This window comes from Eublepharis macularius, chromosome 9, assembly GCF_028583425.1.
Source record: "Eublepharis macularius isolate TG4126 chromosome 9, MPM_Emac_v1.0, whole genome shotgun sequence".
In the NCBI taxonomy this organism is placed as follows: domain Eukaryota; kingdom Metazoa; phylum Chordata; class Lepidosauria; order Squamata; family Eublepharidae; genus Eublepharis; species Eublepharis macularius.
Genome location: NC_072798.1, coordinates 3,424,095 through 3,441,880, shown reverse-complemented (window position 1 = coordinate 3,441,880; position 17,786 = coordinate 3,424,095). Strand labels below are relative to the sequence as shown.

Below are 17,786 nucleotides of genomic sequence, written 5' to 3'. Positions count from 1 at the left end.
AACAGGGGAGATATTCCATGGACCCTTGAAAGCTGCAACAAATTTGAAGTTTAAATCCCACCCAAAAGATCTGACAGAGATGTGTTTCTCGAAAGCTTATGCTACAATAAAGCTGGTTAGTCTTAAAGGTGCTACTGGACTCTTTACTATTTTGCAACTACAGATTAACACGGCTAACTCCTCTGAAGTTACAGGGGCTGTTGTAAGGATCAAACTGAATGGGATGTGGAGTGTCCCTTAGCAGTAATGGTTTTTTAGTTCAATACACCTGTTTGGGGGGATACAGGTGCTACACTCTTTCTGCCTCAGCCCTTTTCTCAGTCAAAATCCCCCTCCTATATAGAAATGGGGGAGACTGATCAAAAAGCATGAGTCAACCCCCTCCCACTTTCCCCCATGGCTGTGAAGCAATCAGCAAAAGAGACCTGCCCAAAGTTGCCCTATAAAAGTAGAGGAGGACTCTAGCTGTCTAGCTCAGGAGTCGTTTCCAGAAGTTAGAGGGACACTCAGCCGGGAACTGAAAGAGAATGCCTCTGAGCATGTGCAGAATGTCACAGCCTTGACTGCATTTTGACCTCCCTCCTCCAGCGAGGCGTCAGTGACCAGGGAGGGGGCAGATTTGTGGGTACGGCTAGGATCCTCGGTGTGGGGCGTGGAGTGCCGACGTCCTCTCTCACCGTTGAGGAAACTCTCCAAGCTGAAGAGCTTGATTTTCTTCTCGCGCTCGATGGGGTTGGGGCCGGCCAGCTCCCCGGCACACGGCCCGGTCCAGAACACTTTGCACTGGCACAGGCGGATGGCGTAAATGTCCTGGCCCTGCAGCTCCAGGATGAGGCCCCGATCCAAGACGTCCAGCAGCTGGTTGGTGTAGAAGCGCTGCTTCTCGCTGGGCACGGCCTCCGTGCTGGGGAAGCGCACCTGCTCCAGCGTCAACGGCCCAAAGAGGTCCACCTGCTCCTGAGTAGGCTCCAAGTTGCTGTAGAAAAGGCGGCAGCCGTGCGGGTTGCTGATCGTCAGGTTGCCCACGGAGCGGCCCCGGTACTGGAACTTGATGTCGAGGTCCGTCACTGGGGGAGAAGGGCAGCAGAGGCGGTTTCACCATTACTGCAAACCTCAAAACTCCCCCCTCATCCTGCCCCCCTTTGCATCCCCATCTTGAGAGCTGGTGAAGTGGCTAAGTGGGGGAGTCCCTGGTTCGAGTCTCGCCTCTCACTCTGTGGCCTTAGGCAACGCCCTCATTTTAAGCTTCACACACACGCATCCCCGCAACATAAGAGCTAGCAGAACAGCCTACCTCCCAGGGCAGGGGTGGGCAAATTGCGGCCCGCGGGCCACATGCAGCACGCTACAGAGTTTTTTGTGGCCCGCCAAGACAGTCAGAACAAATTAAATGTGCTTGCAGCTATAGATGATATGAAATTAGCACAATAAATAAATAGAATAAAACTACCACTATTTTATTTAATTTATATTTATTGATTTTTATGATACAATTTATACCTTTTCTGAAATGCAAAGTTAACTAATGAATGCAATCATTTTAAAAGGTGCGGCCCTCCGCTAACCTCCGCTCCCACAAAGTGGCCCCCGAGCCAAAACAATTGCCCACCCCCCCTGTCCAAGGGTTTTGAAAAGGTAACAGATTCAGGGTGTTCTAAGCATCTATAAGGGTAAGGTTGCCAGGTCCCTATACCCTCCCCGTGGGAGGGGGGGACGTGGCACTTATCACGTGCCTCATCTATGCTCGTGCTTTGTGCATGCTCCCGGCACTTATGTGATGATCTCACTTCCAGGAAGTGACATCATCACGCTGCCCACAAGTGTGCTCCCACACTTTGTGTGGAGCTAATTCTGGCCTGTTTGGGGCCAAATTTGGCCCCAACGAAGTGCGGGAGCATGCCTGTGGCCAGTGCAATGACATCACATCAGGAAGTGACGTCATGCCCCCCCAGGAGCGTGCACGCCACACACATTCCCGGCATGCCTGGTGGCGGGTGATCACCAGGTGGTCCAAAATCTCCCACCGGTAACCAGCAACTGGTGGGCAAGAAGGTAAACTGCTGGGAGATTGCCCCCCACTGGCAGGCACTGTAGATCTCTATAGAACAGGATTCGCCAATGTGGTTCCCGCAGGTTCCAGTACTTCCCTTGGCCCCCCACCACACCTTTCAGAAAGTGGGAGAGACCACTGTATGGCAGGCTGCCCTCATTCAAATAAGTGGGCTTTCCACTGGTGGATCAGGACTGGTAAAGCACCTGGGCTTTCCTCCATCGTCGTGTGGCTCCATTTCCCCTGCTGGCTGTCCTTATTCACAGGAGGTGTGACAGAGCGAGCTGTTCCATTCAGCTCTGCCTCCTGGGGCAGCTATTTTGGGATGGTGCTCACCGCCTAGGTTTGCCAACTCCAGGTTGGGAAATTCCTGGAGATTTGGAGGGTAGAGCCTGGAGAGGGCAGAGTTTGAGGAGGGGAAGAAACTCAGCAGGATATAATCCCATAGAGTCCTTCCTCCAAAGCTGCCATTTTCTCCTGGAGAATTGACTTCTGTGGCCTGGAGATCAGTTGTAATTCCAGGAGATTTCCAGCCACCACCTGGAGGTTGGCAACCCTATCACTACCCCTCTCAAAATTCCAAATGCGCCTGCAGGCTTAAAAAGGTTGGGGATCCCTGATCTAGAAGCCCTTGATAACTGCTTGAGGATCATTGTCACAGGGACGGGCAAGGTACTGGTTCCCCCATCCCTTTGTAGGCCTGTTGTGGGTCCAGGAGTGGATGCCAGTCCATTCTGGTGCCACAGATCCCCTGCAGAGGATCCATCCCCCCTAATTGTGCCGCCCCAAAAGTCACTTGGGAGAACTGGCCCAGCACTGTTAACCCCACAAAGATATCATCAATCAAACCAGCTCAAGAGATGTTCACACATTTGCTGGGGAGTTGGGGGAATAATGTCACACTTTTTCTTGGGGGAAACTGCATGTCAGACCTGTGACTCCACGGCATCTCAACTTTCCACATTTCTGCCCACCTCAAGACCACGGACCAAGCCTCCCCATAAGAAGTCTTACGTGGTAGCATGTGGGGGCTGATCAGCAAGCTGGGAATGAACTGCTCCATGGGTGCCACAGGGCAGGCGGCCTGGGGCAAAGGCTCCACAGCCCCAGGGACGAGGGATGCTAGCCGCATCTGGTCGGCAGTTTCGGCAAAGTTTGGCGCTGTGGGCTCCCGTCCTACTGCGAATGCCGAGGGAGGTCCGACGGGGGGAGGAGGCGGAGACATGCCGGGGACATCTGGAGGCCCCAAGTGTGGGAAAGACCCGTTGCCGCAAGAGCTGGAGTAGGGGATCTCTTGCTTCAGCCACGGGTAGGGAGGGAGCGGCTCCACGCCGTGGCCAGAGTCTGCAGAGAAGCGAGTCAAGCCAGGGATGATACAGCAACAGCGGACCTGGGAGCCCCCCCCCCGCTCCATCCACGTATACAACCTTGACCACAAAAGACTAAAGAAGGGAGCAGCAGAGTTTTATTGAGTCACTGCTACACACAAACACACTTTGCACCCACTGGTGGAGCTGCCAAAATTCCATGTTCACACTGTGCAGGTAGACTGCTCCTACACAAAGCTGGTGTGCAAAAACCTACTGGCTGGCTGCCTGTCAGCGTCTTAAATTTGCGCTCCATCACCCTAAGCAGGATTCAGCTCCTAAACGGGCTTTACAGAATTACGCCTCCGGCCTAAGAGAGGGTGCGCGGCGCTGCTCCACCTGACCAGCTGCTCTTACTGAGCCTCTGGGCAAGCTGGATTTCCACCTGCCATTTTGAAAACATGACTTATTCCATACTGAAATGAAAATATTAACAAAACTATAAATGTATTAACCTCCAATTCTCATTTCCTTTCATTTGGGTTTACGTCTTCCATATTAGGAAGTTCAAAGTGGCCTGTGTGGGGCTGCTCCGGGGGAGGCCTCGCCATCTGGAGACTGACCAGGTCTGCTTTGACAGGCTGCTGCATATATTGTCCTAGTTAGGGACAATAGTTAGGCAGTGGTCCCTAATGGTCTCAGCCAAACGACATGACTTTTCTTGAAGAGCTCAATATGCCGCTCTTTGTCCCGACCCCTCACGCTAGCCACATTCACCCGCCCCAACATTACCCAAGAGACCTGCCTAGAGATTTCTGGAATTCTTGAAGGTAACCAGAACAGGCATTTCCTACAGATCATTTTGCAAACACAGAATCGTTTGCAATATGTGCGCGGCTGTTTTAACGGATTATTATACTGGCTGATGTTTTAATGTATGCTACCATGTTTTGATTGTGTCCATTACATGACTGTGATTCTGCTCTGAGCCTGCTTGCAGGGAGAGCGGAATATAAATTTAATTTGTTAAATAAATAAAATTTGAGTTGGCAAAGAAACAGCATGAATGCTTATGGGCACAACCCAGTGTGCAGTTTTTCTGCGAAAGTACAACTGAAACAAAGAGCCCAATATGTGTTATATTCATATTCTCATACAATACATTTATAATACCTAAGCTCAGGCCTTTTTTTCTGGGAAAAGAGGTGGTGGTACTCAGTGGGTTGCCCTCGGAGAAAACGGTCACATGGGTGGTGGCCCCGCCCCCTGATCTCCAGACAGAGGGGAGTTGAGATTGCCCTCCAAGCCGCCAAGCGGCACAGAGGGCAATCTAACCTCCCCTCTGCCTGGAGAGCAGGGGGCGGGGCCACCACCCATGTGACCGTTTTCAAGAGGTTCCGGAACTCCGTTCCACCACATTCCCACTGAAAAAAAGCCCTGCCTAAGCTTTGGCCCCCATCCAGTTATAGTTGGTCACGACTACATTCCACTGAAAGCTGAAGGAGTTACACATAATTTCTGTTGGCTCAGGACCAGCATATTGGTTGTACCATGTTTGTGGCATCATATTTATGGATTTCACTTCCAGCCTCACCATGGCTGTTTCCACACTACTCACCTTCATCTGAAATGGGGCGCAACATTGCGCAAAACTCGCGCAGGAAGACGCTATCTTCCGCGGTTGTTTTGCGACGTTGCACCCCGTTCCGGATGAAGGAGAATAGTGTGGAAACGGCCCATGCTTCCTCCAGGAAGGGCTTCTATAGTGTTGCTCATCCAAGACAAAAATTCGGGGGCGTCTCTAGAGATGGGAAGGTGCAGGGCACCAAGAACCCCGCCCAAACAGGACAGCATCCCCCCCCCTTGATTCTTCCTGCCCCACAGCCACAGTCTCCTCCCCTCCCTCCAGCAGTTCCAACACCCACCTGCAATCCTCAACGTGGGCATCATCTTCTGTAACTGTAAATCAGGTAATTGATGTTAGTGATAGGCAGAAAGGAAGACCACAAAGAGCAGCCGGCGCCTTTAAGTGCTTCCACGCTAGCCCTTTTGTCTGGAACGGCTATTATTTGTAAATCCCACTTTTAACAGATCCAGAGGAGTTAGCTGTGTTAGTCTGTAGTAGCATAATAGAAAAGAGTCCAGTAGCATCTTTAAGACGAACCAACTTTACTGTAGCATAAGCTTTCGAGAACCACAGCTCTCTTTGTCAGATGCACGAAGAGAGCTGTGGTTCCCGAAAGCTTATGCTACAGTTAAGTTGGTTCGCCTTAAAGGTGCTACTGGACTCTTTTCTATTTTACCTTTAACAGAGAATCCTGACAAAGCTCCTGGCACATTTATTTTATTTATTTATTTTATTGACGTCATTTATAGTCCGCTTTTCTCACTGAGACTCAAGGAGGATTACACAGCATGCGATTAGTACAATCAGTATCAAGTACATTTCAATGCAGTATCAAGGACAGTTCCATAAACAATGCCATAGGGTAAATAGATACAAGTTTAAAAGACATAGTATTAGTAAGAATCCAGTGCAGAGTAGAAAAAAAAATACTGAAGCAGAACATAATCAATTATAGGACTGACATTAGACAACATGGAGCACAGGTGGTATATAGGAGTACATATTTAAAGCAACCCACAATATGTAAGGCAATATAGTGATGAAGTCTACGGTCCCTAAGTGAAGCATCTGAGACCCCCTCCCTACAATACAGCCCTCCCATCTGAGTAAAAAGCCTTTTTGAATAGTTCGGTTTTCCATCGTTTGCGGAAAGCCAGGAGGGTGGGGGCTTTCCTGACCTCCTCAGGCAGGTCTGAGGAAAAGTGGAATGCCTGCATTCCACTTTTCACTCTTCTGCTTCCCTGAATGCAATCGCAATCAAAGCATTATTGCATCTGACAGCATTCTGCCCCTGCCCAGCTTCCTCTGTAGCTGCAGTCAGTCGCTGTTGCAGGGGAGGGCGCTACAGCACTGCACAAAGGGATGCGTGCACAAAATCAGCTCAAAGGGCTTATAGTTTGGAACCACCCACTACTGGGTTTGTTGGAACCAGTTTGTCATAATGCACACTCGATACCTAGTAGCCAGAGAACGGAACTTCCACAGGCAGAGACAGTCTACCTAAGAGCCAAGGGGAGGACTTTGCCACGATTTGGGAGGCCTCCAATGGAAACACAAGACTGGATGAAACGGCCCTCATGTCTTAAGGCTTGAAAGCCTGACAACATTACAGCCCTTTAGGGGAGAGAAAATCCATTGCTTCACTGAATGTAGGGACAGATTGGAGGCCTGCGAAGAATCACAGGGGCTTTTGAATCCCTGAGAAATCCCCTCGACCCCAATCTCACTCTCTACGATATTGTCAGTTCGTGGGAGGGCGGGTGAGGAGGCCAGAGCCCTCGTTTCCTCTTCTTCACTTCCAGCCAAGTAAAACCTTGGCCATCTCTGTGGATGGCCCACCTTTGGGGTCAGCTACTCAGGCAGCAACTGGAAGGACTGACAAGTTTGGTAGGGCACAAGAAATCAAGGGAAGCTGACTCAAAGAGATGCATCGGTAAAGGGATAGGGAGTGACTATAGAAATTACTGCTATCACTGTAAATATAATCCTCTTGGGTAGTTCTATGTTGTTTACTATGTCAATCTTAAAAATTGCTAATGAATCATAGAATCATAGAGTTGGAAGGGGCCATACAGATCATCTAGTCCAACCCCCTGCCCAGTGCAGGATCAGCCTAAAGTATCTCTGACAAATATTCATCCAGCCTCTTCTTGAAAACTGCCAGTGAGGGGGAGCTCACCACCTCCCTAGGCAGCTGATTCCACTTTTGAACTACTCTGACCGTGAAAAAGTTTTTCCTAATATCCAGCCGGTACCTTTGTGCATGTAATTTAAGCCTGTTGCTTCGGGTCCTACCCTCTGCTGCCAACTGCAACAGCTCCTTGCCCTCCTCCAAATGACAGCCTTTCAAATATTTCAAGAGATGCTCAAATATTTAAAGAAATGCTCTATTTCAGCATTTCTTCAACTCTCTATTGGATTTCTGCTGGCTTTAAATCTTTGCAAATTTGCATGTTTGCACCTTATTGCATGTGTATTGAAAAGTCTTTGAAAATGGCTGTACTGTCCCACACTAGAGTCTGTCTATATGAGAATCCTCGGCGCGTGTTCGTTAAGTGTAAGGAGATGCAGCGTTAGCCAGGAAGCGTAGTTTAAAAAGACAAGGCTGGTGCCTTGTCCAAGACCACGGCAATACAGCCCGGAAAACCCCCAACAACCATCGTTCTCCGGCCGTGAAAGCCTTCGACAATACAAGGCTGGTGCTGCTCAGAGGGTTTGTTAATTTCAGTTTTGCCTCCCCAAAGGCTCTGTCAATTTCACCGCTCTAGTCTAAAACTGGGTGGGATGGCAGCCAGAGGGCAGCAAGGAATGGAAATGGGCTGGAGCTGCCTTCCAGAGCTGGATTTGGACCTAGAGAGGTTCTAATGGGCTGAAGTTTCCCTTCTTGCATTTCACAGCCCCTTCACACAGCCCCAGTGTATAGCAAAGCCTTTGCCCTGCCACCGGCTCTGACTTTTTAAACTACCCTTCTCGGCTACCATTGCATCTCCTGACACGTTCTTCACGTGTCAGATGTCTCATTTAGAGAGACCCTGTGTAATCCACCTTGAGTCTCAGTGAGAAAGGTGGACTATGAATAACATAAATAAGTAAGACTGCTGAGAAATCTCACCCCCATCTCCAAAATCTCCCTGGATTCAGGGACTTGAACAACCTGATTTCCGTCTCCCCTCCCTCTCCACCACTTTCAACAGTCTATGCCTCTTAAAGCGTGCACAGTCCTCATCTGGCTGTACTGGGGAGAAAGCAGGGTGCTTTTGCTTTGAGATGATCTACAAGGACTTTCCCCCCTGCTTATCTGGAGAGTCCCTCGAGTATGTATAAGCCCTGGGCTTGTCTGTGGCTGGCCCCATCAAGCGGCTTTCCTGCTTCTTCTCACAAGCCACTCTACTATTTGGTACTGTAATCCTGCTTACAAACATGTCCTGTCGCCAGGGCTTTTTTTCTGGGAAAAGAGGTGGTGGAACTCAGTGGTGGAATTCAGGACCGCACAATGACGTCACTTTGGGTCAGCTGGAACAAGGGGGGAGTTTTTTAAAGTTTAAATCACCCTTGTTGAAAATGGTCACATGGCCAGTGGCCCTGCCCCCTGATCTCCAGACAGAGGGAAGTTGACATTGCCCTCTGTGCCGCTGGCACAGAGGGCAATCTAAACTCCCCTCTGTCTGGAGATCAGGGGGCGGGGCCACCGGCCATGTGACCATTTTCTAGAGGTGCCGGAACTCCATTCCCCCGCGTTCCAGCTGCTGCTGAGACACCAACGCTCACCTCCTCCTCTTCTTCACCTCCAGCAGGTTCATCTCCGACAAAAGTCTCTGAAAGATAAAGAGCAGGAAAAGGTAAGAAACAGCAAAGGCCAAGCGTTGCTCGTTACTGGAAGCATCTCCAACCGATACTCTCACAACCTCTTTCCACAATGTGCTCGGGACGCTCTATGGGGAGGGGGAAAAAATGATTTTCCAGGAGACTAACATCTGCTCTTTTATGTCGCAGAAAGGATGTTCGACTGGCAGTTGGGAACGCCCAGAATCAGTGCAGAGAGATGGGAAGATTGAATACGAGGAACTAGGAACGTGAGCTGCATCAAAACTTTAGCAGGAGGTTGACAGGACAGCAAGGGGTGGGACAGAAAGACAAACGTTGGGCCTCAGAGTCCTTTGTGGAACGGCATATGATCCAGGGGGTTTGCCTCCCAGATCTCATTTGGGCTCCCTTTCCTCCATTATATTCTCATGACAACCTTGTGAGGTGCATTAGGCTGACATGGGGTGGGGGGTAGACCCAAAGTTATCCAGTGAGCATTGGGACCGAGCAGAAATTCGAATCTGGGGTTCTTCAGGCCTAGTTCAGCCCTCTAACCACTACACCACACTGTCTTTGCTGAGGTCTATAATGAGACTGCTTCAAGCATTTGTGCCCTTGGGCTGTCCCCAAAGATGTGCTTTGGCTTGAAAGGATAGAAAATATGTGGCAGGACAGAAGGCCAGCAAGGAGGAAGTGGGTTCCTTAAGCGAGAGAAAGCCCAGAGAGAGAGAGAGAGAGAGAGAGAGAGAGATTCCCCCCACCCCCAGAGAGTTGAAGGAAATAAAAGCCATCCCATTTTTATTCCACCTTTCTTCTGAGAAGTTTAGAGTTCTCCTTGCCTCCATTTTATCTTTACAACCACACTGAATCATGATGATGATGATGATGATGATGGTAGTAGTAGTAGTAGTAAGGACAACATTCTATTTATATACTGCCCTTCAGGATGACTTAATGCCCACTCAGAGCGGTTTACAAAGTGTGTTACTATTATCCCCACAACAATCACCCTGTGAGGTGGGTGAGGCTGAGAGAGCTCTGAGAGAGCTGTGAAAGCCCCAAGGTCACCCAGCTGGCTTCAAGCAGAGGAGTGGGGAATCAAACCTGGCTCTCCAGATTAGAGTCCTGCCGCTCTTAACCACTTCACCAATCTGGCTCCGTATCCACTCACCCAGATGTTTAACTTTGGTATAGTGGTTACATGACGTCACATGACGTCGCGCAAATCTCGCGTGAAAAAACGCGATCTACCACGTTTTTTGCACGATCTGCCCAGACATAACTCAAGCAGATAAGCCGTGTAGAAATGGCCATTGTCTACTTTTTTGGCTAACGGGAATTCCCTTATTGACTTTCTGCATGAGACAAGGAAAAATTATTTGATGATCGGAGGCTTTGATTTTTGAGAAGATAAATCTGGGAAAAAACAAATAGAAGGGAGGAAGTAGTGGGAAAGAAAATTTTGGAGAGGTTAAATTTTAAGTACGATGTTTGTTAAAAGAGATAAGTGTTGTAGAGAAGAATGGAAATGAAATATGTATTATTGTTTTCTTTTGTTTCTAAGCTGTTTTCTCTTCTTCTTCTTGTAAGTTTTTTACTATCCTTTTTTAAATTTTTGCTTTCTGCCCTTTTTATTGGACTTTTAATTCTATGAATTAAAAAAAAATTAAAAAAGAAATAATGGGTTGGTTCCTGAGGATCCGTGGAGCTGGGGGAAAGTGCCATCTTTGGCAGATGGAGCTTCCCCTTATTCAAAAGGCCTCTTAAGTTAGGGAAAGCATCAACCTATAGCAGAATGGATCTACAGGATTCAGCCCCAGGAATCGAAACATACAGCCTCTGCAACTCTCTGGAGAAAAAGGATGGAAAGCCATTTTTGTCCGACTGGATACCGGCTTCAATATTTTACTCCCTGCACAGGGCGCTCCCTCATCCCTCCCCAAAAGACTGTGAGAAGCAGCCAGAAGGGAAGCCCCAGAAAGGAGAGAGAGCATCTGCAAAGAAACGGCACTGAGTCTTCACGGGCTGGCTGGTTACCTCCGTTGGGCTGCGGCACGTCGCAAACCTCGTAGATCTTGTAAGGCTGCATGGGGGTGTCCTTGGTCCCATCGTAGATGAGGTTGAACTCGCGGCTCTTGTTGAGGGCACAGCGCAAGTTGGCTTTCCACTTGGCAGGATCCGGTTCGTCCACTCCTTCATTGAACTTACCGGTCTCTTTGGCCCAGGCCTGCAAGAGGCAGGGAACTCATTTATATACCACCTTTCCACCCCCGGCAAGGCTCCCAACCCAAATATAGAAGCAAGGCATTTTTTCCCCCAAACTTGCTTCATTTGAAGAGACTCTAAAACAATAATTTACATCCTGAGAAGGTAGTAAAAACAGCATCTTCAGGAGCCACTGATAAACACACCGCTTAGCCATGGAGAGTAAAAAGATCGCCTGCTCTTCTACAAACTGGAACTGAGAGCTAAGCTACAAAAGACGAACTACACAAGGACACGCACGTGAAGGGAGTTAGATGGGAAGCGGAGTTTTAAAAGAAATCGGAAGACTTTGTCAATTTCCCCTCTCTACAGAGCCCAGGAGATGGCTGTTCAGAGGGATTGCTAATTTCCTCTTTGCATCCTGGGGGGGGGGGGAGGATGACAGAGGTGAGGGGATTCCATGGACAAAACAGGGAATTGCCCCCACGTGGAAGCAACCTTAAACAGCTCCTGCTTTTTTGCAATGGCTCCAGTTTTGTAGAATTCCTCCCCAGTAAATCCTCTGCTATCAGAAGCAGGCTCCTCCTGCCTCTGTGAACCCAGATCAAAGGTCCCAGAAACCCCATTCCTGGCGCCCGCCATGTTCAATGCGCACAGGGTCCTATGATGCTGAACGAAGCTCTGACATAGTGGAATCTGGTGTGGCTCCATTTCCAGTTTGTTCTAGTCTGGTTGAAACTCCAGAGCCAACAATTTTTTAAAGAAAACTAACAAACCTATTCTGGCATAAGCTTCGGCATGCCAAAATTTGGTGCAAACTCTTCAGGCACCAATAGGTTGTTTTGGCTGCAACAGACGGACCCGGCAGACTGGACCCACGGTTCTGACTGTGGTGGAATTCACAAGCATCGCCCATTGGGAAAGAGCCATTGGGCAGCTGTTTGCAGGATACTGTTAGTCTTTCCACACGAGACCTCTTACACGAGGACGCTCAAGTGAAGGGAGACGCAATGTTAGTCGGGAAGCGTAGTTCAAAAAGACAAGAGGCAAAGGCTCTGTCAATTTCCCCTCTCTACAAAGCAGGCAAAGATCACTGCTCAGAGGGTTTGTTAATTTCCTTTTGCCTCCTCCAAGGCTCTGTCAATTTCACCTGCAGGTTTTTTTTTCTGGGAAAAGAGGTGGTTTAACTCAGGACCGCACAATGACATCACTTTGGGGCAGCTGGAACAAGGGGGGAGTTTTTTAAAGTTTAAATCACCCTAGGCGAAAATGGTCACATGGCTGGTGGCCCCACCCCCTGATCTCCAGACAGAGGGGAATTTAGATTGCCCTCCGTGCGGTGGCGCAGAGGGCAATCTCAACTCCCCTCTGTCTGGAGATCAGGGGGCGGGGCCACCAGCCATGTGACCATTTTCAAGAGGTGCTGGAACTCCGTTCCATGCGTTCCAGCTGAAAAAAAGCCCTGCACCTCCCCTTCCCCAGGCAAAGATGAAATTAACAAACCCGCAGGGGAACAATCTTTGCAGTTCTGTAGAGAGGGGAAATTGTCAGAGCCTTTGTCTCTGTCTTTTTGAACTACGCTTCCCGGCTAACATTGCATATCTCTTCACTTGAGTGTCCTCGTGTAAGAGTTCTCGCATAGAGAGACTGTGTGTGTGTGTGTGTGGGGGGGAGACTGAGCAGCAAGACCGTGCCCCCTTTCCTTCCTGGCCCAGGCCCTCCCGGACCTCACAGACCTTGAAAATGGTGTTCTCGTCTTCTTGGCTGGGGATGTGCCGCGTGGCATGGCGCCAGGGGATGCAGAAGCGTTTCCGCTCAGGTTCCACCCAGTACAGACCCGGGTATTGACCACTGTTCACTTGCGCCACTAACCAGGGCTTCAGACGAATGCGACGAGGTTGGGAGCTCATGGCGACGCGGCTGGCTGCCGGGACCCCAACCTGAAAAGAAAAGGGGGGGGGAACGTCAGAACACACAAATGTGGCCAAACAGTGCAAGAAGTCGGGTGCAGCTCTTCTGCAATGCTCTCTGCCTTTCTCAGCTTGTATGTATGGAAGGTTGCTGGACTAGCTGACCTTTGAGAGAGAAGAGCTGCCAAGTTGTGGCTGCTGACTGAGGGCCAAACTACAAGTGATGCCTGACACAGGTTGGACCCTTGTCAGCTTCCCTCAAGTTTTGATGGGAAATGTAGGCAGCTTGGCGGAATGTAGGACAAGTGACAGTTGAAAAGTCCGTTGGACAGCAGTCAGAGAGCCAAGCTGCAAGACCAGGATTGCCTACATTTCCCATCAAAACTTGAAGGAAGCTGACAAGTGTCCAACTAGTGTCAGGCGTCACTTGTAGTTTGGCCCTCAGAGCCAGTAGCAGCTAGATTGTCTGCCTAGGCCTTGGGAGATCTGGCTCCAAAGCTGGACTCTGCCATGAATCTTGTGGGCCTACCTTGGGCCAATCAGCCTCTCCCAGCCTAACCTACCTCACAGGGGTGTTGTGAAGATAAAGTAAAGGAAGAGTGAGCCATGCAGGGAGAGGTGAATAAAAAGGAAATAAATTGTCTCCTAAGGGCAAGAGGAGCGGATTGTGCACGAAGGACACCTGGCAGCAGCCTCACCACACAGTCCAAAAGAAGGTAGTCGACAGATGGAGACGGTTATCAGGCGGTAATTTTTGGCACATGGTGTTTTGCATGGTTGCTGACAGGGTGAGAGAGGTAATTTCTTCCTCCTCCTGTAGGTGAACTGAAGCTGATTCAGCCAAGCCAGAAGTGATTTCTGTTGCTCAAGAAAGGTGCACCCTTCCTTCTTTGCAAAGCATGGCATGAACTGAAATCCACCATTTCAGTACTGAGACAGAAGCTGCAATCCAAACACCCGGCGGAGGGTGGGGGGGGGAGAAAACACACTCGCCTCCACCCCCAACCCCCCAAGACCTTGCTGTCCTCCTCAGGGCCTGGGTTAAAGGGGGCAAATGTTGTGTCCCCCCACAGGTCTTCCAGATGCAAATCATTTCACCACAAAGCAAAATGTGCACCTCTATTCATGCACATGGTTTATGTTTTTAAAAAAACGAGGATGTGAATCAGTACAGAGATACTTCACAGCACCACCACCACCCCAAGCCTTTTTTTGGATTTAGGAAGTGCTTTCTTCCCTTGATGGAAATAAAGCAGCCTTCCTCTTGCATTGGCGAACCCTTTCCAAGGGAGGAAAAAGCACCTCCGCTCGCAGAACGTATCTCTGGGATCCAACCCTTGTCTAGTAAATTTCACCACTCCGATACGAAATAAAAACTGGAGGGTTTTCTAGCTCTCCAGATGTTCATCCCAATGTCCCAGCAGAGGAGAATTCTCACATTATAATAGCAAAGAGTCTAGTAGCACCTTTAAGATGAACCCATTTTATTGTAGCATAAGCTTTTGAGAACCACAGCTCTCTTCGTCAGAGGCATCGTCAGCTTTTGAGAACCACAGCTCTCTTCGTCAGATGCATCGTCAGCTTTTGAGAACCACAGCTCTCTTCGTCAGAGGCATCGTCAGCTTTTGAGAACCACAGCTCTCTTCGTCAGATGCATTGTCAGCTTTTGAAAACCACAGCTCTCTTCGTCAGAGGCATCGTCAGCTTTTGAGAACCACAGCTCTCTTCGTCAGAGGCATCGTCAGCTTTTGAAAACCACAGCTCTCTTTGTCAGATGCATCGTCAGCTTTTGAGAACTACAGCTCTCTTTATCAGAGGCATCCTTAGCTTTCAAGAACCACAGCTCTCTTCATCAGAGGCATCATCAGCTTTCGAGAATCACAGCTCTCTTTGTCAGATGCTCTCTTCATCAGCTCTTTTCGTCAGACGCATCTGACGAAGAGAGCTGTGGTTCTCGAAAGCTGACGATGCCTCCGATGAAGAGAGCTGTGGTTCTCGAAAGCTTAGGCTACAATAAAGTGGGTTAGTCTTAAAGGTGCTACTGGACTCTTTACTATTTTGCAACTCCAGCTAACTCCTCTGGATCTACGACCACATTATAATACACACCATCCAAAGACAGTGTAAGGTATATAGCACACGGCAATTGAGCACACACCTGATTCTGGATATACCTAGAATAATGCCGGAAGGCTGACTGGAATTATCGCCATTTTAGAGACGAGGGGAATGGCTCCGAGATAAGGGCTTTGATTTCAACCTGGTTCTTGCTGCGGAGGGCAGACTCCCACATCGCCTGCAACCCTGGGGACGGAGGGGGTGCAGTGGGCGAGGGGAGGTGGGAAATGTCTGTTCCTGCTATTAAGTTCTGCTGGGACTTCTTTGGATCCAAGCCTGCAGCTCGCCTAGGGGCACTTTATTCATTTCAAACATTTTTATCCCACCCCTCCTAAAAACCGAAAAGAAAAAAAATCATAAAGCAAACCCCCTTTGTGTAAAAAGGGGGGGGGTGCTTTATGATTCAAGCCAGTGCTTGTCACAACTTTAGAGACTTCACCAAAACCCAAGATTCTAAAATCCAAGTCCAAAAAATAAATCTGACCTGAAATGCAATTGTCTATACTGAGATCTTAAGAAAAATAACTCACAGAGTCAGGCAGGCTTCATGAACAACCAGCCAAAAGGAGCCCCAGCAGGCTGTCTTGAGCAGACTGTCCCACCCTGAAGGGAGAGCGCTTAAGAAAGCCCAGCTGTTTGCAGATACCAGCAGGACGTCCCAAGGAGTTGATGCTGTTAGCCAAAAGGGGCAGGCAGGCCTCAGTGACACAGTGGATGCATTTAGGAACACGTGCCTCGGAAACGTTTTCATTGAGATGGGGGATACACGTTCATAAAAGTTAAATTGCCTTCGACTGAGTCAGGCAATGGGACCCACTAGCCCAGTAGCGTCCACTGAAACTGCTCTCCAAGGGCAAGATTCGTGTCCGGTAGCACCTTAAAGATGCCCAGGGTATGAGCTTTTGAGAGTCAGAGCTCCCTTGGTCAGATATGCTGTCCAAGGGCATTTGCTATTTTATTTATTTATTTATTTATTTCAAATTTCTATTCCGCCCTCCCTGCGGGTGGGCTTAGGGTGGATAACAACGTATTAAAATACAATAAAAATTCATCGACATTAAAACAGCAGTGTATTTCTATTAATACACATTTAAAACAGGATGGTGGACAGCCTTCACAGGGAGGGTTAAGATTTTATACACCCCTTTTTTTTCAGGCCGGCAGAAGCCCAGCCTCAGCCATATGCCTGGCGGAACAACTCAGTCTTGCAGGCCCGGTGAAAGGATAGTAGGTCCTGCCGGGCCCTGTTCTCGGCAGATGGAGCGTTCCACCAGGTGGGAGCCAGGACTGAAAAGGCCCTGGCTCTAGTTGAGGCTAGGCGGGCCTCCTTGGGGCCAGGGACCACCAACAGCTGTTTGTCCCCTGATCGGAGAGTCCTCCGGGGAATATATGGGGAGAGGCTGTCTTGTTCTCCATGATCCTCTCTACCCGACAGAACTCCTGGACTTTCTACATGGCATGGGTTCTGCCACTGAGCCTATAGTCTCAGGATCTTCCTTTTCCTGGCTCACAGCACACACCGTATCCCACACCAGCTCTAAGACAGCACGCCTTCCCCTGTGGCCTCGCTTGCATAGGCCACCATCAGGCATCCAAGCGTGGGCCAGAATACAGGGCAGGCGCTTCCTTCCGCTTGGCTGGGAGAGGCTCGTGGCCTGCCCGCCGCTCATGCCCACGCAGGGATCTTGGCAGAGGCTCCGGCTGTGCAGGTTTGTGCCCCAGAGTGGGAGGGAGGGACACCAGGCCTGCCAGTGGACGAGAGGCGGCAGGAGCTGCCTGGCTGTGAGCCCAGGAAGGTTTCAATCCAGTTGCCAGCTTTGGAGAGAGACGGATCACGATTGCCTCCTTCCCAAATGAAGTCCTTGGCAGGTCATTATTCACACTCTGCCTTTTTAGCTGCACTCTCCTCCAAGCTGATGAAGGGAGCGCTGACTCTCAAAAGCTCTTAGCCGGGATATCTAGTTGGTCTCTAAGGTGCTACTGGACCTGAATCTTGTTCTTCTACTACAGGTGAGCACGGCTACCTGCCATGAAACCCCAAAGCATTTCACAGGGACAAAACCCCCAAAACATCAAACAACTACAGCAAAACATCAAAAAGGTATAACAACAATTTAAACGAAATTTGAGTTTGCGCTTCAACTCACTCACCAAGAACTGGGGGACAAGCCCTTGGCTAGTAGCGGGTGCATGGAATGACAGTCCCAAAGATGTATTTAATTTATTTAATTTATGTCATTTATGCCCTGACCTGAATAGCACAGGTGAGCCTGTTCTCATCAGATCTCAGAAGCTAAGTAGGGTCAGCCTTGGTTAGTAATTGGACGGGAGACCTCCAAGGAAGACCAGGGTTACAGAGGCAGGCAATGGCAAACCGTCTCTGATAGTCTCTTGCCATGAAAACTCCAGCAGGGGTCGCCATAAGTCAGCTATGACTTGAGGGCACCCCCCCAAACACACACACATGTCATTTTCAGTCCGTCTTTCTTACTGAGACACAAGGCGGATTACACAGTGAGAGATCAGTACAATCAGTATCAGGAACATTTCCATACAGAATGCCATAGAGTAAATAAATACAAGTTTTAAAAAGACAGAGCATGAGCAAGAATCCAACACAGAGTTGAAGAAATGCTGAAACAGAACCTAAAGGAGAAAAAGAACCTGCCGCGGTTACAACAACCTGATAAAGAAATTCAACAATTTAAAGAGCACAATAGCACAGTCAATCTGTTAAATTACAAATTATATTCATTACAAAAATA

At 49.2% G+C, this 17,786-nt stretch overlaps 1 protein-coding gene across 1 annotated transcript in view; it reads right to left on the bottom strand.

Moving 5' to 3' along the window:
- Positions 1–17,786, bottom strand: part of IRF5 (interferon regulatory factor 5) — a 51,914-nt gene that overhangs the window by 7,534 nt on the left and 26,594 nt on the right. The window contains exons 2-7 of the mRNA XM_054989416.1: positions 12,730–12,933; positions 10,826–11,015; positions 8,753–8,799; positions 5,283–5,316; positions 3,065–3,394; positions 678–1,067 (exon numbers count right to left, since the gene is read on the bottom strand). Coding sequence (XP_054845391.1) covers positions 678–1,067; positions 3,065–3,394; positions 5,283–5,316; positions 8,753–8,799; positions 10,826–11,015; positions 12,730–12,903 — 1,165 coding nt within the window. The 5' untranslated portion in view covers positions 12,904–12,933. The remainder of the gene's footprint in view (positions 1–677; positions 1,068–3,064; positions 3,395–5,282; positions 5,317–8,752; positions 8,800–10,825; positions 11,016–12,729; positions 12,934–17,786) is intronic.